The sequence below is a fragment of the Myotis brandtii genome, unplaced genomic scaffold, assembly GCF_000412655.1.
Source record: "Myotis brandtii unplaced genomic scaffold, ASM41265v1 scaffold216, whole genome shotgun sequence".
NCBI lineage: Eukaryota > Metazoa > Chordata > Mammalia > Chiroptera > Vespertilionidae > Myotis > Myotis brandtii.
This window is the reverse complement of record NW_005358092.1, coordinates 1,943,804-1,968,029: the sequence shown is the minus strand read 5'-3', so window position 1 is coordinate 1,968,029 and position 24,226 is coordinate 1,943,804. Positions and strand designations below refer to the sequence as shown.

Sequence of the window (24,226 nt, the reverse complement as noted above, 5' to 3'; positions counted from 1 at the left end):
TTATAATAAAGCTGCCAGCAGAGGGCACTGTTGGCAAATGGTGGCTGAGATTTTTGTCAGCGCTGGAATTTTTTAAGGGTTTTTTAACTGCAGATCTAGACCAATTAGGAGGCTGTGACATTTACTTCGTTATGATCAGCACTTTTAAAAGAAAGCATAGCACATGATAGCACAGACTAGGATAAAATAAGAGGACATAAAATAACATATCCAATGTCACAAAGGTAATAATCATTTTGTGAAACATTTGCTTAATTGCCAACGTATGTGTTTGCAGAGTCCCATAAAATGTATTTATGAGTGTGGGTTGCATTCAAAAAGTTTAAGATGCATTGTTTTAAGGCTTTCCTGAAAGCACTTTATAAAAAGGAAGGGCCAGCCCTTTTAGCCTTTAGATTTTTAGAGAATGCAAATTAATACAGTACATGGTCACATAGTTTGGAAATCAGGAAAAGCATATGTGGAGCCATCGTTTTGGCTCTTACAGAGTGCTCTGCTAGATCATGGTTAAATTGGCTTCCGCACTCAAGGAGAGTCTGCAAACTCGTTAGGGAGCTAAGATGATCTCCGAAGAGGAAAATGACACAGAGATTTTCTAACTAATTGCTCACAGAGTGGTACAACTGTGAGGAGTACAGGCATTCTGAAAAGGTCCAAGTCAAGGTGGCCATAACAGGCGCCAGGCACAAGGTCAAACAGAAGCTGGGTCCTCAAGAATGGGTACGATTTGTTTAAAAGAAGTATAATAGGGAGGGCTTACCAAGCTGAGAACGAGAGGAAAGGCTTAGAGCAGCGGTTCTCAACCTGTGGGTCGCGTCCCCTTTGGGGGTTGAACGACCCTTTCACAGGGGTCGCCTAAGACCATTGGAAAACACATATATAATTACATATTGTTTTTGTGATTAATCACTATGCTTTAATTATGTTCAATTTGTAACAATGAAAATACATCCTGCATATCAGATATTTACATTACGATTCATAACAGTAGCAAAATTACAGTTATGAAGTAGCAACGAAAATAATTTTATGGTTGGGGGTCACCACAACATGAGGAACTGTATTAAAGGGTCGCGGCATTAGGAAGGTTGAGAACCATTGGCTTAGAGGTTTTGGTTCAAAAACTTTCCTGAACATCTGCAGATGCTGGAAGTCAGGGGCTAGGAGCAGAAAGGCACTTGGTCTCTGCCCTCCGAGGACGCGAGTCCCAGAGGAGTAGAGTCGGTGGCCTCCTCTGTAAAAGGACGGGGTTAGAATGCAACCTCGGAGCGACAGTTGTGTCCACCAGGGGTAGTGAAGTCAACTTAGTGGACTGCAACTGACATTTTAAAAGAAATAGAATGGACTAAAGTAGAATGGAAAGTGTCAGAGTGCGGCGCATGATGGTGAGTGTGGTTCATGATGTTTAGTTCAATCGTGTGTGTGTGTGTGTGTGTGTGTACCTGTGAGTCCCATCAGAAAGGCTTAGGAACCACTGACTTGATGCCCCGGGGCCGTGACAGCTCTGCTGTGCACGGGGTGATTGTGTGGAGCCCGTGCTGATGCAGGGGAGGGCAGGCCAGAGAGAAAGGGGTGGGGAGTTGGGGTGAAGTGGCGACTGGTCCTGGTAAAGAGCATCAGCATGTGGAAGAGAGGAGCCCGGGTCATGCCTGGAAAGAACCTTGTGGGCCTAGAATTTTTTCCCAATTTTCTCCACAACTTTGACCCAAGAGCGCCCTCACTGCCTCTGATCAGAGGTCCGGGGCTCAGAGCATCCCTGCTGCCCCTCCCCAAACCTTCCTGGGAGCACAAAGTGGGGGCTCCCTTCCCTGAGGAGCAAAGGAAACTGCCTTTTGGGGTGGCAGCTGTCCCTGTAGGGTGCAGGTCTCAGCCTCCAGGAGCAAGCCCCAGGAGTTCTCTCTTCCAGGCTCTCCTACCAGGATGAGGAAAGCCGGCAGTTGGCACCGCCAGAGGACAGGAGGGACACCCGGCAATCTCCAAAGAGGGGCTTCCTCCGCTCGGCCTCCCTGGGTAAGCCCACGCGCCTCGCTCTCAGATGTGTCAGCCAGTGGGCACCTCCGATGACTGGTCAGGCACTCAGGGTGACAGAAACCATGGCGGCCTGGCTCTGACAACCCCACACAGTGGGCTGGGCAGATTTCCAAAGCGACGAGAGGGAATCCAAGGGCAGGGCTTGCTGGCATTGGACTTGGACTTAAGCTGCGTGGTATGTGTCAGAGAAAGATGAAGGGTAAAGAGGAGGTGTATCCAGACCTCTTCCCTCCCTGGGCCCGAATCGGCACAGACCCCGTCTCCTTTCCCGGTTCTGATGCCGGTTATTTGGCTCCTTTGCAGGTCGGAGGGCCTCCTTCCACCTCGAATGTCTGAAGCGACAGAAGAATCAAGGGGGAGACATCTCTCAGAAGACAGTCCTGCCCTTGCATCTGGTTCATCACCAGGTATTCCACACTTTGGACAGGCCACTGGCCACCCCCCAGTAGGCTAGACAAAGTCCCCAAGACACCAGTCTTCCCGGTCTCAGACCACTGCTGCATCCCCACCCCTGGCCTAGCAGCCCCCAGGGGAGGGGCTTTTTCTACCCGAACAAGAGCCTTAACAAAGTCTGTCATTTCCCAAGGTGGAGACCTAGGAAATACTGGTGAGCAGGAGCTCCCCACACGGTCCCAGGATCCACCTGAGCTTTCTTCTTACAGTGGCACAGGTGTCCCCCACCCCACCCCCAAGACATTAGCTTACACCATAGGCACTCAAGCAGATGTGGTTCTACCTATAGTTGCAAGACACCTGGAAATTGAGTGGCACAAAAATCCATCCACTGAAATACAGAAATGATTGGAGAACCAGCCAGCTACATGGTCAGGAGTAGGGAGTGATATCCCAGGAAAATGGTCCAGGGAGAGTTGACTGTTGACCTTTTTCTTTTAGCACGGATGGCTCTGCGGTGTAAAATCCAAAGAGCATCAAAAATGCTCTTAGTATCTCAGAACTAATGGAGTCCTCAAAGAATTATCTAAGGCAGTCTCTTACCTCCAGGAAAATTAGGCTGTAACCTAGAGTTTCCTAAACTTTTTACCTCTTTAGTTATGCACTCCCTTACCACAGGCATATGTTTTCCTTTTTTTTTTTTTACAAAGGCATTCAACGGCCGATTAAAGTTTATGATCTGCACTAGAGGCCCACGAAATTCGTGCACTGCGGGGGGGAGGTCCCTCAGCCTGGCCTGCGCCCTCTTGCAGTCTGGGACCCCTCACTCCTTACCGCCCACCTACTTGCTGCTCCTCACCACTCAGCTCGCTGCTCCTTAGTGCTGCCACGGAGGCGGAAGAGGCTCCCGCCACCACTGCTGCACTTGCCAGCCATGAGCCCAGCTTCTGGCTGAGTGGTGCTCCCCCTGTGGGAGCGCACTGACCACCAGGGGGCAGCTCCTGCATTGAGCATCTGCCCCCTGGTGGTCAGTGCGCATCATAGCAACCGGTCATTCTGGTCGTTCCTCCATAACGGTTGCTTAGGCTTTATTATATAGACTAGAGGCCCAGTGCACGAACTCGTGCATGGGTGGAGTCCGTCCCTCCATCCCTGATAGGGGCCAGTCAGGCCTGGGCTGGCGGGGGCAGGGGACTCAGGAGGTTGGCTGACTGGCCCTGCCCCCGATCATGGTGGCGGGGACCGATCGGGGGCTGGGTTGGCTGGGGGAAGGGCCGCGGGAGGTTGGGGGGGGGGCCGATCAAGGCTGGTTGGTCACTGAAATATGCGTCACAGTGACCGATCGTCCCAGCATCCTGGTCGCTTGGCTTTTATATAAATAGATAAGATGGCCAGTGTGACTTGGCTAAGTTGACACTATTTCAGCTTAAAGAAATGCACTGTTTTGCTTAGCCTGTGTGGCATTGCCCGCATGCATACTATCTCCAGGGCCCAAGGACCCAGGCTGGGGATCATCAAGAGCAGTGGCCAGGGAAGGCTGGCAGGCTGGGAGGACACTATATGTTATAGTTTCAAGGATTTCTGGAAGTTTATTTCACTCATCTGTTCGATCATTCTGGAAGGCAAGAAACTGCTTTTCATTTACATTCTCCCTTTATGCCTTTCTACTACCTCCACACCCACATGGCAGTGCCCCCTTCTCTCTGCCTCTCGGGCTGGGCTCTCCCCCACGCTGCCACTGCCCCGTGGATGCAGCACATCAGAGCAGGCGTTGCGGCAGCTCACCTGGGGACCACAACCTACCCTCAGGGCACTCACGCACCAGGGGGGCAGAGGGCACAGTGTGTAAATAGTTCAATCACAATACAGTGTGAGATCTGAACAATAGTTCAAAAACAAGGTGAGCTAGAGATTGGCAAGACATCATTAACGGCCAGATTAATTGTAAAAACTGAAACAGTAAGCCCTGGTTTTGTCTAGCTCTTTGGACGCACAGTGCGCTTTTGCACAGACTCTCCTTCACTTGGACCTCACATCAGCCCGAAGGGCAGGGAGACAGTGGGCACTATGTGTGGTTGTACAGGTGACCCAGGCACATCCTCTCCAGTCAACTGACAAGGAAGCCAAAGGGGGAGAATTCGCAGCTGATGGGGCAGGGCCAGTGCTGATGGGCAGGTGACCCTGACTCCAGTCTGTCACAACTTTTGGAATTTAGAGGAGACAGGGTTACTTCAGACCGAGGTCATCAGGAAATGCGTTTTAGGATGGTTGCAGTGTACACTGGGTCTTGATGAGGGAGGATTCGGACGGGTGACATGGTGGCGTATGAGCTCCAGGCAGCTGGGACCAGCTGGAAGCAGTCGCTGCCAAGAGGCCTGCCTCCGGCCTGACCATTCCCGTAACCCGTGCTCCTTGTGTGTCCACAGGCATTGGCAGTGGCGGGCCTGAGCCCCCTCCTCCAGAGAAGCCATTCTCCCACCACGTTCCCCCGGCCGTGTGCCACCCCGCCGGCCACGCCCAGCAGCCGAGGCTGGCCCCCGCAGCCCATCCCCACCCTTCGGCTGGAAGGAACTGAGTCCACTGAGAAACTCAACAGCAGCTTCCCATCCGTCCACTGCAGCTCCTGGTCGGGGGAGCCCACGCCCTGCGAGGGGAGCAGCAGCGCCACGCGGAGAGCCCGGCCGGTGTCCCTCACTGTGCCCAGCCAGGCCGGGGCCTGGGGCAGGCAGTTCCACGGCAGTGCCAGCAGTCTGGTGGAAGCAGTAAGTGACCCCGAGCACGGCAGACAGGGGGAGGAAAGGCCCGAGGCAGAAGGTACTTTGCATGGAGATCAAGAAGGGGGTACCCGGCTCTCTCCCAAAGGCCCTCACTGCCAGAGCCGGCAGACGGCGTGGCAGGCAGGCAATTCTGGACTTCTGTGGGGCTGGGCTGACGCAGAGGGAGGGAGAAACTGAGCGCACGTCCCTACCACAGGCCAGTGAAGCGGAGAAAGCTGCGGGGTTCACCACACACCGGGCGTGCCGTCCGCCCGGGCCGTGAGCGTGGGCTGCCTGTGCGCACAGAGTCAGGTCTGACTCCCGAGCCTGGTCGCTCATAGAATAACCTGCGGGGGTTGGGAACCTATGACCAAGTAAATGGGTATTTTTAAAAACTCTTTAGTTGATTCTAATTAGATGATTCTAATTCCCAGCCAGGGTTGAGAGCATCTAGTCTAGAACAAGAGCACCTTCGGGCCCACCCTGCTCTGCCCTGGTCAGACCACCAATTGCTACCCTGGCACCATATCTCAGGGCACCTCTGGCAAATTGGAACAGTCCCAAAGGAGGATGACTGGGTTGGCAAGGTTCCTAGGAACCACTTTGTATGAGAACTGGTTGAGGGAATTCGGAAAGTAAACCTAGAGAGGTGGTGACGACTAACGAAGCCGTGATATGCCGCGCTGGCCGGTTGGCGCGTTGTCCCATACACCAAAGGGTTGTGGGTTCACTCCCCAGTCAGGGTGCCTATGGGAGGCAATCAATTGAGGATGACTGGGTTGGCAAGGTTCCTAGGAACCACTTTGTATGAGAACTGGTTGAGGGAATTCGGAAAGTAAACCTAGAGAGGTGGTGATGACTAACGAAGCCGTGATATGCCGCGCTGGCCGGTTGGCGCGTCGTCCCATACACCAAAGGGTTGTGGGTTCACTCCCCAGTCAGGGTGCATATGGGAGGCAATCAATTGATGTTTTTCATATCAGTGTTTCTCTCTCTCTCTCTCCCTCCCTTCCACTCACTCTAAAAATAAAAACATATCCTCGGGTGAGGACTAAAATAAAGAAGCCCTGACATGCATCTCCATCCTGTAAGGCTTCTGGGTCCTGGACAAGAGGTCTTAAATGCAGGGCTGGCGCACCGGGACCAACCTGACAGGCAGACTGTAGCTAACATAAGGCGATCTTTCCAAAATGAGGGCTTTCCTGTGAAACAGGGAGCCCCCATCACTTGACATGTGCAAGCAGAGACGATGCCTGTCCAGTCGTCAGGCTGTCGCAGGAGGTGGGGAACGAAACCAGATGACTTCCCAAGTGCCTTCTACCTCTAAAACCCTGTGCTTCCAGGGGCTTTGTTGCCTCTTATTCAGTCCACACATCTCCGTTGAGCACCTGCCATGTGTAGACTGTGTTCTAGGTGGGGGGCCGCCTCTAAGGAATAGGGTTTCTGCTCTGATGAGCTCATGTGGTGGTGAGGAAAGACAGATATTAAGCATGCTGGGAAGGGTGGAGCGATGAAGAAAAATTACGCAAGATAAAGAGTAAGGGGGGAGCAGGACTAACAGAACTTGGAGAAAAGTGTTCTGCGCTTCCCTCCACTGCTTCCCCTGCCCACTGGCCCATGGGGTGACTTCCCCACACGGGTCACTGAAGCAGCCTCTAGGGAGGGGGGAGGAGCTTTGGCTTTGCCCGCTGGCCCTTCCCAGCAGAGGCAGAAGAGGAAGCAGGGGCAAGCGCGGTGCTTGCACACGTCGTACTCAGGATCCGCACCCACAGACAGGCGGCGGGCAGTGGGCAAAACAGTTTCACCAAAAGAGAATGAAGGTTTCTCAGAGAGAATGATATAGGATGCCAGGGAGGAGAAAAGACAAGGGCAGAGGGTAGAACCCTCTGCTGTGAGACTACCCCCTGCAGTCCCTCAGTGAGCCAAGTTTTCATGTATTTGTAAGAGTTGTTGAGTACCCCAGCCCCATGCTCTCTCCTCCAGCCTGTACATCCTGAATCTCACTCCTTTCCTCTGAGCACCCACCACACACTCATGCACTCACACACGCACGCAGACGCACGCACACACTCCTGAAGTTTCCAGTCAGAAGTCCTTTGCTCTAACCCTAAACAGTAGAGTTGAGCTGCAGGAATAATGTTCCTCTTTGGTTTTTCCTCATGGCCCTCCCCCCTTCAGGTCTTGATTTCGGAAGGACTGGGGCAGTTTGCCCAAGATCCCAAGTTTATCGAGGTCACAACCCAGGAGCTGGCTGACGCCTGCGACATGACCATCGAGGAGATGGAGAACGCTGCAGACAACATCCTCAGTGGGGGCGCCCAGCAGAGCCCCAACGGCACCCTCTTACCTTTTGTTAACTGCAGGGACCAGGGGCAGGACAGAGCAGGGGGCGAGGAGCCCGGGCCCTGTGGGCCCAGCCAGGAGCCTCAGAGGAGCGAGGAGGAGCTGCAGGACAGCAGAGCCTACGTCAGCAGCCTGTAGGAGCTGGGCTGGGAGATGATGGGTTTTTTATTTGTCTCAATGTTCCTAAAGGGTTCGTTTCAGAAGTGCCTCACTGTTCTCGTGACCTGGAGTTAACGGAACAGCGTCTTCATTCATTTCGTTGGGACAAGACACAGAGTTGGGTGGTATGGAGAGTCAGCTTTTTGGGGGGAAGAAAAGCAGCAACCCCAGTTTGTGTCCAAGGAGGTAGAGTGGTGAGGAGGAGGAGGAGGAGGTGGAAGGGTCAGGGAGGGAGCAAGAGAAGGCCGCCTGCTCTCCTGTGGTTTTGCAAGCCCCGTGCCAGGAACCAGCCTTCACCTTGGGCACAAAAGAGACCCTCAGCTTCCTGTGGTAGCCCCCACCGAAAAGGACCTTTGTCAAACGGGTGTCTTTCAACTTTGCTTGTACAAAAATCATTTTGCACATATTGTGTACGAGCCTCACTGTCCCCATAGAGCCAGGGCCCTGTGGATCTGCAGAAGGAGGCAGGCATGACTCCCACCCCCCACCCCCACCAGAGAGGGAAGAGCAGGCAGCAGGAGGCCAGGAGCTGGGAGCCAGGAGGGAGGGCGCTTGGCCAAGCGGCAGCTGCCCCACCCCCACCTCCAGCCGCCTGCTGCCCGCCTATGTCAGGATCACCTTCCCCTCAATGGCCCCCAGTCCAGCAGCCCAGCCCGCCGGCCAGCCTGCAGCAGAGGCGGCGAGGGGAGCGGCGAGTCCTGCAGGAAGGGGCAGCCAGCACTGGACAACGCGAGGAGGAGCTGGGTTCTGCTGAGCGCTCCTTTGTTCTGTGGTTTGACATTTCTCTTGACAGCATGTTGCAGTTTTCATTTTGTTGTTTTGGGGTTTTTTATTTTATTTTCCCAGGAGGAGGGGAGGAAGAGGAGTGTTTACGAAGTTCAGTAGCCACCACCTTATTGTTTTCACTCTTGCAAATGTAAATCGGGTTCAGTTTGATCCTGTGATTAAACGGGTGTGGTTTCCTTTTCCTACAGAGGGTCCTTGCAGTCCCTGTGGGAGAGTTTTACCAGACGTTGTGTATGCCCAGTAATTTGTATGGTTTCCATAGGTAGTAAACATGGTTTTCGATTGGTTTTATAATTTAAAGGTAATCAGCAATGCACTTCACAGGGGCTTGCACAGATGGGTGACTGAGGGGTTCTCTCCCACGCTGGGTATATGGGTGGCCGGAAGAGAGGAAGCGTGTTTGAGAGTCTCTGAGTGTGATCCGCATGTAGTGGGTTGTCTGTTTGCGTGTGTCGGCCGTGTGTACGTGCGCCCACGCGGGGGCCCTGCGCCCAGTGAGTGTGCAGCGCCCCATTTCTGGGTTAACTGGGGGGATCTGAATCCAGGGCCATTTGAGAGCAAAAACAAATCACTGTCTCTGCTTCTGAAACAGGAATCAGTAACTTTGCATTTTCTGTCCCACAAGATATGCAAAAACAATGCAATAATATTCATTTTAAAAATACAATTGTGAGTCTTGTTGGCATTAAAACTGTATTTTAAAAAACACAGAAATTTAAGGAAAAACTCAAGAAGGTGTTTTGCTTCTATATATTCCGTGTAATGTTTTATTGCATTGATAATGTTTCTGTTGAAGAAACCGTTATACTTGAATTCAGGTCAGTTTCAGTATTTTACAATTATTTTTTTAAAATTGAATTGCAATTGTGCCAAGCGAATATAATGAATTAAGTTTGTTTTTGAATTCACCTCTTGTATATTTTGCTGCATGTAAGTAAATCATTTTGTATTTGGAGTGTGACAAGCTTTACCTTTGAACTCTTAAGTGCTTTTCTATATGTGGTTGGGGGAAGGGAGGCTTTTTTTTAATTTGTACAATGAGCAAGGGTATCACCAGTGTAAATCATTATTCTGCTACCCACCGACAGGTTTGGACATTACTGTTTTGCATATCTTGTGTTTGCTTCCGTTTCCCTCAATTTTCCCAAAACTATGACAGACATATTTGTACTACATCTCATTTGAGAGACCAGGCCATAGCTCACTCCAATCGTCACTCCATCTACTCTGCACCAGTTCTCTGTTTGGGTATTTCTCTAGGGACAGCCCTTACTGTGAGGGGTCGTGAGGCATTCTGACCGGCCTCTCTCCTCACTGCGCTAGCCTCCGCGTCCCCTGGAGGAGAGGCAAGGTGGCTGACTTTTCACTCCCACGGCACAAGTTTTGCTCAGTGGTTTTTCAGGGAAGTATACACTGACCAAGAGAATAGGAGGAGAGTTGGGCTGGCAGGAGGGGAAGGACATCCTGGCTCTGGCAACTGCTCTACCCAAACTCAGATAGCAGGGGCTAGAAAGAGGCAACCAGGTAAAATGCTTGTCCATCCAAAAGTCAGCTCTGTCTTGCTCATCTCTCCATCTTTCCTTCACTCTGGGGCAGGACTTCCCGCAGACTCCCGTGGTGTGTGTGGCAGCTGTGAAGGGGACCAGGACAAGAGACGCAGCATCGGGGGTTCACAGGGGTGGTGGAACCAGAGATTTTGTGGGAGCTTCTCTTATGCCAGTTTGCATCACCCTACTGATGCTGCCCTTTGAATAGATTCCAGCAGTGATGGTCAAAAAGGGACTCACTTGGGGGAAACAGGACCCAGCCGTTCATCTGGATTTTACCCACTGGATCTCTCCCAGACCCATGTATTCTCAGCCTTTCTTGGCACTTATATAAGCAAACTAGAAATTTAAATTGGGGAATTCCATTCCTCAGTGAAGATGAGTTTTGTTTTCATGAACTGATTCATGAAAATGTGGAGAAATGGGCCAGAAACTAACAAAAGCGTTTCTTCCTGTTTCTCTGAGCCCAACTCATCCAGGCTTTCTTGGCTCCTTCTCGGTGCCATCAAGGTCTTCTAGACACTAGGTTTAGGGGTTACCCTTTGTCTGGTTTCCCAAAATGCCTGCCACTGTGCCACTAAGATGTTAGTTATGATAGAGAGGGGAGCCCTTTTGGATTGATATCTGGTTCTTGCTGTACACTTGATCCCTAGATAAAATTTGGAATCTTAATTACCACACACACACACACACACACACACACACACACACACCCTTTTCCTGCTGCGTTCTATTTTTTTCCTTTTGGACTTTTCATCAGCATCGCCACATCTCATTGGCCAGCAGCATGGGCTACAGGCTGGCTTGTTCCAGCTACTCCTAGGGTCCTGCCTAAGTACGGCACCCTTGTTTTTCACCACTTACACCCAAAGGCTCCCTTCTCCTTTATAGTCAACTCTGTCCAGAAGACCAGCTAGCCGTCCTCCCTGCCCCATAGAACAGTGTCAGCTGTGACCAGGACACTTTGCCCGGTGCAGCTGTGAAGGAAAGGAGCTTCCGATGACAGCGCCCAGTCGAGTGTCTTTCTGAACTTGACCTCATGCTGGACTCGTGCAGGATGGACATTTGATGCCTGTCATCATCACAGACTAGTAAAATCAGTTGTGAAATCAATGAGCCTCATCCACTGTGTACTGGGTGATGTAGAACTTTCCCCATGACCTTGAAAAGCAAAGTGGTCGAATCTTCTGAAAACCTTGGGGCGGCAGGGAAAAGCAGACCGCGCTGAGTGAGGACCAGAAGGACTTGGAGAAGTTCAGCTTAAGTTCTGGGTTTTGGTGAACTTTGTTTTTATTTTCTTCCGAAGAGCCCAGCCTCTTTCATATCCAGACCTTGGTCTGTTACCGATCATTCGTGTGCATGGCTACGTTAAGCAGAGGGGTTTCCAGCTGTCTCCTTTCTGCCTGCTCCTAGAAGATTCCCTTGGGTCTGGAGGTAAAAAGAGAAGACTTTCCCCCTAGATGTTGGCTTGATTCATGAATTTTTCTCTGCTTTGCTTCAGAAGCTATTAGTTCCAGCCCCTTCCTCAGCTTCCAGTCGGATAGACATCCCTCTGACTGGGCAATCCAAGGACAAAGGAACAAGACTTCCTCACTCAGTCTTATTCTCCTCTGGGCCCTGCTCTCTAATTTCAGGAGCTTGTTTGCAGTGAAGCTGCCTGTCACTTGCACACAACCATCTCCTCGGGAATCCTGCTTAGCCTGCACTGGGCATAGTCCGGCCACCAGGGGAGAAGTGTGCCTCTCTGCCAAAGCAATGACTTTCCGAGAAATAAGCACCTAAAGAGGAGGAGTTTGGAAGTTGTCAAAAGGGTGATGGTTGTTTTACAGAGGCCCGTCCCTCCTAAAGGCCAAGGAATAGAACAAGAACTTGAATTAGGCATAAAGAACCCTGACAGTCAGTGTTTTAGCCTCATCACACCAGAATCATACCTGTTGCTAAGGAAGATGACGGCCTCTCCATCCCTACAGAACCCGAAGAATTGAAATATCATCATCTAAGAGTTAGAAGCAGTTTAGCAAAGAGACCAAGAGAAAGGGCAACCCGGTTTTAGAAGGACCTCTTTCAGCACCAGGGGAGCTAAAAACTTGCAGATAGAGTCCAGGCCAGTTCTGATTTTGAAGATATGGCTCTGGTCTGGGGAGAGTGTAAGCACAGGGGCTTAAGGGCATGTTTTGACTTCCTGTGTGCCTGTTCCCATGTTATGGAAAGAAGTGTCCAGTTCAACCACTCGCAATGGCCAGTGGAGAGGCCCATGTCTCGAGGATCTACTGTGGAAGAAGATAAAAGTAAAATTTTTTCTCACATTGTTTCCCAACCAAATCAAAGTTATCTGGCTGGATGTGGGGTGCTGTCACCCTGTCTTCCCTCTCTGCAGATACCCCGCCCTCGTGTTAGCCAGCGCACCACTGAAGCAAGCCCCGGTCAGAGGCAGGGGGTGAGGCTCAAGGTCACCACTGCCCAGCTTCTCCAGCAATACAGCTGAGGAGACATAAGGGAAGGCGATGAGGGAATGAAGTGTCCTGCAACTGTTGGGGGCTCTGTCCCCTTCCCTAAGCAGCTCTCTCTATTTCAGCCTCTTGCCCCAACTCCCCAGGTCCCCTCCCCTCTCCCCACCAGTCTAGTGAGAGAGAATGAAAGGAGTCCCATGTGCAATTCTTACATAGTTTTTTGTGAAGCCATTTCTGGTTCTTACTTTATTTATTTATTTGTTTGTTTATTTATTTATTTATTTTTTCAAAGCAATGAAGCATTGCCTTGTGGAGCCAGATACCAATACAACAGGTAAACGGGTATCTGCCAGGTTTCCACATTGTCGGGAAGACACTTGAACAACACGTGTACACACATACACAAATACACATACACACACAAATATACTCACACACACATACACTCACACACACACACACACACACACACACACACACACCAACATCCTTGAGGGACAAGTGCTGGTGCCACGGCTGAGCTCTAGACAAATGATTTTGTCTCCGCCCAGAAGGCTGAGCACTGTATAGCCAGAGACTGGGGAGAGGGTGGAAATAGTGCCTGAGCTTATCATGACTAGGAATTAAGTAAACATCTTAATTCATCTACACTAAGAAAATGCTACTACTCCTAAAGTCAAGGCCTTTTCCTCACATGATTTCAAGGGGCTCAGCCCCCATCAGATGCGGGGAAAGACCTCTGCCTTCTGGTGGATTGGGAAGCACGGACTCTGTCTCTGGAAGGGAACTCGAGACCAATAGACTCTCCTCAGCTAAGTTAAAGGCACTCGCTCACCACTGAGAGCAGAGGCGGCGTTGAGATTGTTCTCTACTAAACTAAGGAAGACACGACCAAGACCATACAATTAAACAAAAGCTTGAAGTGTCACACCACCAGTCAAATATCTTCCACTCCAAGGAGGCTGGCCTTTTCACAGGTGTGCTCCCCGCTGTGGGGCAGCCCATGCTCCCAGTTTTCAGGATCTGAATCATCTGATTTGTATCAGGCTCCTAGAAAGGGTACATGACACTTAATCTTCCATGAATCAGTCATTTGCTACACACCTACCATCTAAAAGTCACTCGCACACACCTCATAAATCAGAAAATGCCATAATCAGACAAAGTCCTTGGTGGGTAAGTAGTAAGAGGTGATTTCTATGCAAGGAAATACAGAAATGGACAGAATAATTCCTGTTCACAGTTTGGGGCTGAGAACTCTTGCTCTGATGTTTGTGGAGCCTTTGAGTTTAGAAGCAGGGGGGGTAAGGGAAAGAGGTGAGCAGATATCAGCCTTGGCGGTGGCGCTGCTACAGGAGCCTGAGGGCTGCACATTTCCAGGCCCCAGAAAGTCCTTCCTGAGCCTGCAGCCGGGAGGAGAGAAGAGAAGGCCACTTGCTGCAGAGTCACAGGAAGTAGAGGATGGGTCACTGGGCCCTGTCCCAAGCCCCTCCCCCTAAGGACTCCCAACATGGAGAAACTATACTGAGGCTTGAAAGGAGAAAACAAAACTTGAAAACCAAGGGTAGACCGCTGTAAGCCAACAATCCCGTGCAAAGGGCTCCTTCAGAAGGCAACTCAACGCTGTGGGCACCTCTCCGCTTGCTCAGGCCGCACATCACACATCAGCCATGTCCATTCCCCCGCACCTGGACTCCATCTCTTGACTCCCCACCCAGGCTGTGCACCACCCAGAGCATATGCTGGTCTCCCTGTGCCTGGGGGAAGAAGGTCTAGCACAGAAGTAGGCTGTGGATATCAAAGACATACACAGGATTCACAGCCTAGGATGGGAGCGGTGAGAACAACCTGTGGAAAAACACACACGTTCATTAAGAAATAGGGTGGCAGGTGCCCAGTTGGTGAAGCACTGGAATGTCTATTACTCTCATAATTTTCCAGTTTGGTTTTAACCCCAGAGGTACCAAGCAAGACTTCCCTTCATGTAAGAGGCTCCAGGTCCAGCCCGCCCATCCATCACTCTTCTCCTCACTTCCTCCATCCTCTTGCTCAGGCCGACCCTCATACCCCCAAACCAAGCTGTGTCATGCTTGTTCTCAGAGAGATGTAGAAAGATGGACAGTGCCTCCATGGTCACCCCAATGCCTGTCATCATCCCCACACACCTGCACACCCCACTCCTTCCCCTCCAGGCTCCACGGATTTGCAGTCTTATTATTGTAAATATTGTTGTACAGTTTGTAATCATCAAATAATCCCGTTGTCAAAGGCCTCGCCTGCTGCGCCTTCTCGCCCTTGAGAAAGGCCAGGGAATCTACAAGGGGCGGCCTTTCCAGAAGAGCTTCAGGGTGGTGATCTCTGTGTGAGACGCTATGTATATTCCTGTAAGATTGCATTTTTATCTGAGGAATAATGTTATTTAAAAAAGCAAAAACAAAAACAAAAAAATAAGAATTGCAAATAAATTTCTTAACAACGTCTATATTGGTTTATTGTATCTCCCCTCTTCTATATTCCTTCTCTTCTCCTGTTTCCTAGAGGTCACGAAATATACTTACCTCTCAAATTATCATCTTATTCTCCAAAGAGGAGAAGAGTTGGGGAGAACATGGGAAACCAGAATATGGTGGAAATCTCTAACCTTATTTCTGGGTGGATCTCACTATCCACCTCTTCCTTCCAATGAAAAGGTTAACAGAAAAATGTTCAAAGATAGTCAAGAAGACGAAATGGAGGGATTAAGTGGATAATCCACAAAATAGAAGAGGTATCCCCCAAATATTTGGAAAGACACAAAATTGGTTTTGAATGAATGAAAGAAAAAAGGGAGGAGGGAGGGAAGGATGGGGAGAGAAAAAGAGGGAGGGGGTGATGAGATAATATATATTAAAGCACTTTGAAGAGTATAAAAATGTAAGTTCTTTTTTTCTTTTCTTTTTTTTTTTTTTTTTTTTTTTTTTTTGGTTATTAAACTGACTCAGACAAAGCTTCCAGAATAATTCCCTGTGTAAAAATAATTTGCCCCAGAGTATTTGTCTTAGTTGTCTACAGTTATAAGAACAGAAACACATTAGATAATCAGTCCCTTAGGGGAACTATAGGACCTTAGCTTCCTCACTTCTCCACTAGAGCCTTCAGCCCTGCCCACCACCCAGACCCTGGGCTCTGGAGTCTAGGGCTGTATGAGAAGAGAGGAGGGAAAGCAGCAGAGGACCGGCCTCCTTTAAACTGCTGCTCACCCAGCTCCTGGAGCAGGTTGGGGGCGCTCCCCTGGGACCTGCCCACAGGTTTCAACCCATCGCGGACCACAGCCAATTGTGAGAGGTCATTTGTTACCAGTAGTTATTAAAGTGCCAAAGTTTGCAAATCTTACTTGTAATCAGCTATAACACGTTCAAGACCTACCCTAGGATGAAGTTACTCTGTCTTGGGTTTGGCTATGCCTTCCTGAGTGGCAGTAAAAGGAGAGGAGGTACAGCTGGGGGCAGAATTAAACAAAACCAAGGGCTCATGTCACCAAGGGAGTCATCCCTTGTGTGTGTAGGGCCTCACTTTTGCTTTATAATTTGGTGTCAACTGTTTAGGTCTGGCCTGACCTTCACCCCCTCTCCCAACATTAGGTCTGCTTCTGACCATTTCTTCCTTCTTCCCCTCAAGGGGAACATGGTAATTGATCTGATTGGCTTGAGTATTAGATATTAATTGGGCTGCAGTTACTAATAGGCTGAATGACTGCATGGTAAAAAGTCCGTATATAGTGCTAGCTGGTTTGCTCAGTGATTAGAGTGTTGGCCCAAGGACTGAAAAGTACGTAGGTACTTGGTTGCAGGCTCAATCCTCAGTCCCTGTCAGGGTGCATGCAGGAGGCAACCAATCTATGTGTCATTCTCACATCTATGTTTCTCTCTGTGTGTCTCTCCCTTCTACTCTCTCCAATCAATGGAAAAATGTTCTCTGGTGAGGATTAACAACAGAAAGTCAATATACATACATGACACTCTCTTGTACTTCATTTTTCCTGCCTCCGTATAGTAAGCAGAAAAAGGATTCTTTCTCTATATCTCTGCCTCTTTCCTTCTCTCCCTGCTTCCATATGGCTTGCCAGCTCCCTGGGCTCAGAAGTCGCTTCACCTCTTGCTCTTCACAGACACATTTGGAGACAATCAGCCCCAGAATTTTGGCTGTAGGAAGTAGGGGAGTAAAAGACCCTAAACTGACTATAAGCCAAAGTGATGGGCCCCAAACCAACCTTCACAGAGCCCTACGCTGTACATTGTTAGACATTATTCCAGCTAACAATAAAATAGCACTTGTATTTCCAATTGGCTACAATTGCATTTATACAATTTCCTGGGGAATCCTATAGGGAGGAGAGGCAGAGCAGGACTTGCACTCTTGAATAGCTTAAATAGCATCAAAATCCCATATTACCCCATTGAATAGGTTGGCCATTTAGCCCAGGTGCTTCAATGAGGCCTCTCACATACAGCTCCACTGGCCAGACAGTGCTCATCTCAGTAGCCCTTGCAGACCAGCTCCAGGCCGCTGATACCCTCCAGCAAGTTCCCCACTGCCCCGCAGGCCATGTTTATGGACCAGCTCTGGCCCATGCCCTCTGGCAAGTTTCCTTAGCAGCGGCAGGCACACAGCAATGCCTGCTCCTGTGGCAGCCAGGCCTCTCCAAGGAAGTCTGAGTCAGCCTTGAGGTGAGTGATGGGGGGAGCTTTTCTAAGTTCCAAGTTCCTAATTTCCTCTTCCTGGGCCCTAGAAGTAGCAACTGCTTTTTTACTTACTACTTCTAGTTTGTTAGTCACCGTTTACTAGTATAAGTTACAACTCTTTAAATTTTTTTCTGTTCAAATTACTGGTGTGGTGTCTGCCTCCTGATTGGACCCTGATATAGAACTGGTACTGGGAGTAGTCTGAAGAGACAGACACTCAGAGGTGGGATTTGAGAGTGGATTTGGCCTTGTGTCTGGGTCTGAGGGCAGAGCAGAGCTCCTTGCCAATAGGGAATTTAATGCCAACTATCCATAATATACAGTGAAGTGCTAATTAATTAAAGTCTTAATTATGGTTGGTTGTGATGAAGTGCTAATTAAAACAAATGCCTTGGGAGCCCAAGTGGCTGCTGTACATGGTTGTCATTAACTTTCCTGAGTACATTGCAGCCACTAACAGAAAGAAAGACAAGCTCAAGATTATAGTCTGAGAATCAGAGAGCTTCTGTGGAAGTCCTATGATAAGCTCTTATTTCTTGTAACCACAGGGCTAATATTTCTGACCATTAAATACAAAATTTAGCCCTGACCGGTTTGGCTCAGTGGATAGAGCGTCAGCCTGCGGACTCAAGGGTCCTGGGTTCGATTCCGGTCAGGGGCATGTATGTTGGTTGCGGGCACATCCCCAGTGGGGGGCGTGCAGGAGGCAGCTGATCAATGTTTCTCTCTCATCTGTGTTTCTAACTCTCTCTCCCTCTCCCTTCCTCTCTGTAAAAAATCAATAAAATATATTTTAAAAAAATATACAAAATTTAACTGAACAAGTGGCTGAATTACAACAGTAGTTGAATTCACAGTCTTTACAAATTTTATGTGAAAATTATGACATTGATTGAAAAATAATGGCATTTTGAAATGTGGAATAGAGAAATCTGATAGAATTCCAATGAAATTGAGAATCTGACACCTATGAGCCACTCTGAGCATCCCTTAACAATGGAAGTAGGTCAGTACTAGAATGACTAGCCTTCTTTTTGCTGGAAAACCCTGCATAACTTCACCTTGGGCAGATGCCTGAAAGAGATGCACATCTTCCTCAAGACCCACTATTATCACCTCTTGTTGCCCCTAGACCCACGCCTTGCTCAACTACCGCATGTTTCAGGGACTCATATACACATGTCAATGTAAGAATGTCCAAATGTGTAGAAAATTTTTATGAGTTTATTAGAGTTTAGTTGAGCCAAACAGAAGACATGCCTCGCAGCAAGATCCCAACAGACAGGAAATGCTTCCCTGATGACAGTTTGCAGTTTCTTGTACATTTGGAATTAAGGAAAGAACCTGAGGAACATCACGTGAACAAGGGATAAAGCAAGGCAGGGAAATCTCTATGATTGGATCACAAGATAGTTAATAAGATTATGTGCTCTCTTGAGGGTGGTTATGCTTCTGGGGGGGGGGGGTTGAAAAAAAAAAGCATTTCTTGTTTCTTTTCTTCTTTTTTAGTATCTTCAATTTTCTTTTAATTTTTTATTTTTTTTATCACTATTTATCATCCCCTATACCCTCTTCCACTTCCACTTACTCCCCTGTCCCCCCGCCCCTGCCTCCCAATCACCATGCTATTGTCCACATCAATGAGTTATTTTTCTTTTCATTTTTAGCTTTTTTGCTCCATCACCCCTCCCAGGTCACCCTCTCCCCTCCCACCGTCACCACCACCACAGCTGTCAGCCTGTTCTCTCTGTGACAGCATGGGAGGACCTGGAGGACATTATGCTCAGTGAAATAAGCCAGTCAGAGAAAGACAAGTACCATATGATTTCATTCATATGTGGAATCTAATGAACAACTGAGCAAGCAAAATAGAGACAGACTCAAGTTATGCAGATAGAGAGAAAAAGGTATTTCAATGGTGTGTTAACAGAAACAACGGACAAGCACTGATTAGACCAGGGATGGGCAAACTTTTTGACTTGAGGGCCACAATGGGTTCTTAAACTGGACTGGAGGGCCGGAACAAAAGCATGGATGGAGTGTTTGTGTGAACTAATATAAATTCAAAGTAAACATCATTACATAAAAGGGTACGGTCTTTTTTTTTTTAGTTTTATTCATTTCAAACGGCCGGATCCGGCCCATGGGCCGTAGTTTGCCCACGGCTGGATTAGACCTTTCACTCAAGAGGCCATAGACCTGGCGCCCCACCACCCACCATGACCTTCCCAGATAGGACTTTGTGGTTAGATCAGCCTGAGGGGTTATTTACTTGACTTTATTACAGATTACAGAGACCTGTTTTTATCTACAACAGTATGACCCAGAAGGAAACAGCTTACACACTAAAAGAATTGCAAGACTTTTTCTAATATATATGTTGGCAAAAACTTGGAGTATGTGTGTGATAATATATTCTAAGGGAGTTAGATCAAGGAGGGTGGAATATAGCACTATATCAGGCCAAATTAATTTATATGTGTGTCCTTCCTAGAGATTCCAGATTTCACTTTTTAAGTTATGCAGATGAAAGTGGCTCTAAGATATTACTTAGTTGATTGGCATTTGTATTCAATATGCCTTCTGCTTAGTGAGGGTGAAATTCCATAGTTTCCATGGCCTGATGTAGAAGAAGGAATCCAAAGGTTTAGGAAGATAAGAATATTTCTGTGGATTTATCATGTGTAATATGCACACCCATGCCCCAACCACATCTTCTGGTTCAGAAAACACCTCTTATCACTAAGATTTTTAGAAGTAAGTAAATGAAGGAGTACCTGCATCCTTTAAAAACTCTGTAGTTGCTCTCATTTGCAGACTAGATATGACCATGGGGGATGCTACTCTGATTTCAATGGCATTAATGGAATTTTGGAGTAACAGAGGCCAAGAGATAGCACATAATTGTCTGACACAAGGTGGACCATATAGCTTCACAGGTGAATTTCACCAAACCTTTAAAGAAGAACTAACACCTATTCTTTTCAAACTATTCCCAAAAATAGACGCAGGAAGGTTCCAACCTCAGTTTACAAAGCCAACATTACCCTGATTACAAAACCAAACAAAGACATTACAAAAAAAGAAAATTATAGATGCAAAAATCCTCACAAAATATTAGCATTTAAATTCAACAATACCTTAAAAAAATCATACACCATGATCAAGTGGGATTTATTCCTGGGACGCAAGGTTGGTTTGATATCCACAAATCAATTAACATAATACACCAAATAAACAAAATAAAAAATAAAATCATATCATTATATCAATAGATTCAGAAAAAATCATTTGACAAAATCCAGCACCCATTTATAATAAAAACTCTGAGCACAGTGAGAATAAATTGAACATACCTCTTCATTAAAAAGATCTTGTATGACAAACCAACAGCTAACATCATACTGAGCAGTGAAAAGCTAAATGCATTTTTTCTTAATATCAGGAACAATACAAGGTTGTCCACATTAACCACTTACATTCAGATGTTCTACATCTGAAACTAATATAATATTGAATGACAACTGTAATTGAAAAAAATTTGTTTAAAGAAATGTTTACTGTGATATAAACCAGACCTTGAGTTTTGACTGTGAACTTGATTGAAAAGACTACCACCACCCACAAGCCCTAGAAACATCAGTGAGCGTCTTTGGGAGCACGTGGTCATATTCCATTTGCCCAAAAAGTATTTGTTGCACCCCAGTTATGTACTAAAAACTGTTCTAGGCACTGGGTGCACAGCAACTATTGGCTCTGATTACCCCTAAAGTGTCCAGCAGATCTGGTGAGTAACACCTCTTCTACACAAGTCCAAACATGCACCAGACAAAGCCTCACTCACAGCGTGTGGTCTCCCCATAAGCCCAGCTGAAGCTCAAAGGGGGCCTCACAGGGTCCTGCACACAGTGTGCCCGAAGATGCCCAGCCTAGAATGAGAGTCAAAGGTGGCACCTAGCAGCTTCAATTGCCAGGCTTTGTTCCTGCTGGGGGTTGTGTGAGCCTAGCAAGGTCATGTATTCATATAATCATACTAGTGGCCTGGTACACAAAATTCGTGCACGGCGGGGGGGGGGGGGGGGGGGGGGGAGGTTGGGGTCCCTCAGCCTGGCCTGCACCCTCTCCAATCTGGCCCCTCTGGGGATGTCAGACTGCTGGTTAGGCCCAATCCCACACCAGCAGTCGGACATCCCTCTCACAATTCAGGACCGCTGGCTCCTAACTGCTCACCTGCCTGCCTGCCTGATCGCCCCTAACCACTCTACCTGCCAGCCTGATTGCCCCCAACTGCCGGCCTGATCACCCCCCCACCCCACCCCTGACGGCCTGTGGACACTGGAGAAATGCTGGAGAACAGAAATTAGGAATCGGGAGCCATTTATTTTCATTACAGTTTGGCCTTTAGTGACTGACTTCTGGGGAGACCCTCCTCTCTGGACCTCAGTTGCCCCAACTATAAAATGGGGGCTTGGATAACTGGATTCTTAGCCCCCTTCCACAGTGAGAACTGGGATTCCACAAAAGCTCTAAGCAGCTGGGTGTGGCCCTGCCCCGTGGGCACCCAGAAAGGCCCAGGCTGGGGTCACACAGGGAAGGGCTCCAACCCTGCCCAGACCACAGTCTGAGCTTCCCGAAAAACTCAGGGTCTCCCTTCAATGGCGTGTACCCCGTGATTGCACCACGGCTGGCACTTCCACACCGCGGGCCCTTCCGCCTGGGCAGGGTGCACACTCCACACCCTGCGCCTGCGCTGCTGCCACCCTAGAGGCGCTCGCACCCAGGGAGGCTGGGGGTTCCTGAGGCACCCGTGGGTGGAGGGTGGGGGCAACAATACCTCTGGGAGGAGCAGCCAGGGCAGCAGCAGTGGCGGCGGCAGCTGGAGGCGGAGGCTAAAGCGTAGGAGGAGGTGCCCAGGCACTCCCCTTCCCATTGTCCCCAGCCCCGGACAGGCCCAGCCCCGTGCCCTGCAGCATGTCCCATGCCACGGACCATGCAACCAACCCTTACGTTGCAGCGCCCAGCTGTCCCCTTGCTCGCTAAAGCTAATTATTCCAGGAAAACTTGCGTGGGGCCCAGGAGCGAACCCACAGACAAAAAGTGAAACTTCGGTAGGGCTGGAGCGACTGCTGGTTGGTGCCTTTCCCCCTCCTTCCTTCCCACCATCCCCACCCCCTCCCCTCGGTCTCCCTTGCGGTGCTCTGAGACCTGGAAGCTGACATCAGGGGCCTGCATTCCTGACTTTGCCTGCACTCATTTGTCCATTTAAGGTATGGGAATATGGGTGTCCAGGAGCCACGCGGCGCTGCCTGCTGAGGGAGGGGGCACCCGTGGCGGGCAGGGGCTGTGCCAAAAGGTGGGTGCACAGTGGACATTTTATTTCCTGGAAATGAGAGGAGGGGACCTAGGGATGTAGGGTGTTTCAGCCGGCTCCGGCCCCAGCAGCCCAGCACCACAGCCTCCACGGGGCTGGGGCTGGGGTCCCGACCCCCGTGCGGGCTCCATGGCTCTGGCCGACTCCACCATCTTTGTGGCTATGGGCGCCGCCATCTTTGTCACAAAGTGATTGGTAATTTGCATATTATTCTTTTATTAGATAGGATGTGCAGATGAAGATTCTGGGACCTCAGGTCCCACCTTGCTGAGAACACTGCAGAACTGGATGGGTCATTCAGGACAGTGAGCATATTCCAGCACTTTCTTATCTGGGGAGAAGGGGAAAGTAGTAGTAGCCTCCTTCTTTGGTACTCTCTGCTAAGACTTGTACAACCCCCTTAGACTATGGCTTTATCAGCTGCTGGAAGAAAGCAAAAACTAATTGTTTCTGGGGTAGAAGAAAAGCATGTCTCTGGATGCTCAAACCACCCAGCCATGGGCTCTTGTACCGTGTGGGGGCCCTGGAGTCAGTGTGGGAGTTGTCTACTGCTGTGTAACAAATTCACATAAATTTAGCATCTTAAATCAATACTTCATGGCTTAAATTTAGCAGCTTAAAGCCTGCTCTGTCCCTAGCCTGGCCCAGCTGCTGTGGATTGTTGGTGGGGGACAGAGTAGAACCCAGACAGTTGTAGAGGAATGAGCAATTAATGGTGTGTGTTTCAGTTAATTCCCTTTATTAAGTGAGCCAGTTAGTATAAGGATTTGCTATTACTTGTGATGCTGTTACACAACACTAGGCAATTATTTCCAGTTTTTTTTATGATTAAGGTGCTTTTATTACACATATTTTGTAAATGAAAATATTGGGAAGTTAAAGAACTTGCCCACATTTATAACTCTAATACTACTGTCCTTGGGTAAGGATTAACTCCCTCCCAAATTTTATGGACTTAGGGTTAGATGGTTATGACCATTGCATTTCTGTTTGCTGAGGAAATAATAGAAAAAGTATTTAGATAATTTATTTTATTGTTCAATTACATTTACATTCAATATTATTTTGTATTAGTTTCAGGTGTACAGCATGGTAGTTAGATAATCATATACTTTAAAAAGTGGTCTTCACCACCCATATTTAAAGTACCCATCTGGCACAGTAAATACTTAATACAATATTGTTGACTATACTAGTATTCCCTATGCTATACTTTACATCCCCATGACTATTTTGTTCTCAATTCCTTCAACTTTTTGACACAGCACTCCAACCCCTCTCCTCTCTAGCAACCATAAATCTGATCTCTGTATCCATGAGTCTGTTTCTATTTTGTTTGTTTATTTTGCTGTTTAGATTCAGTAAGTGAAATCATATAGTATTTGTCTTTTTATATATGATTTATTTTACTTAGCATAATACCCTCTAGGTCAATTCATGCTTCCTTATACTAAGGAAATGGTAAGAATTCATTCTTTTTTATGGCCAAGTAATATTCCATATATACCACAGCTTTTTTATCCACTCCTCTATTGGTGAGCATATGGGTTGCTTCCATATCTTGGCTATCCTATCTAATAATAGACAAACATGGTAATTAACCGTACCTCCGACACGCTTCCCATTGGCTAATCAGGGCGATATGCAAATTAACTGCCAACCAAGATGG

The 24,226-nt window shown here is 48.4% G+C and overlaps 1 protein-coding gene and 1 pseudogene across 1 annotated transcript in view; both read left to right on the top strand.

The window, feature by feature from the left end:
- Positions 1-14,945, top strand: part of CACNA1C (calcium channel, voltage-dependent, L type, alpha 1C subunit) — a 231,694-nt gene extending 216,749 nt beyond the window's left edge. The window contains exons 42-45 of the mRNA XM_014539424.1: positions 1,907-2,010; positions 2,335-2,438; positions 4,851-5,186; positions 7,359-14,945. Of these exons, the coding sequence (XP_014394910.1) occupies positions 1,907-2,010; positions 2,335-2,438; positions 4,851-5,186; positions 7,359-7,661 (847 nt within the window). The 3' untranslated portion in view covers positions 7,662-14,945. The remainder of the gene's footprint in view (positions 1-1,906; positions 2,011-2,334; positions 2,439-4,850; positions 5,187-7,358) is intronic.
- A 7,741-nt stretch (positions 14,946-22,686) lies between these two features.
- LOC102253680 overlaps positions 22,687-24,226 on the top strand; it is a 3,923-nt pseudogene continuing 2,383 nt past the window's right edge.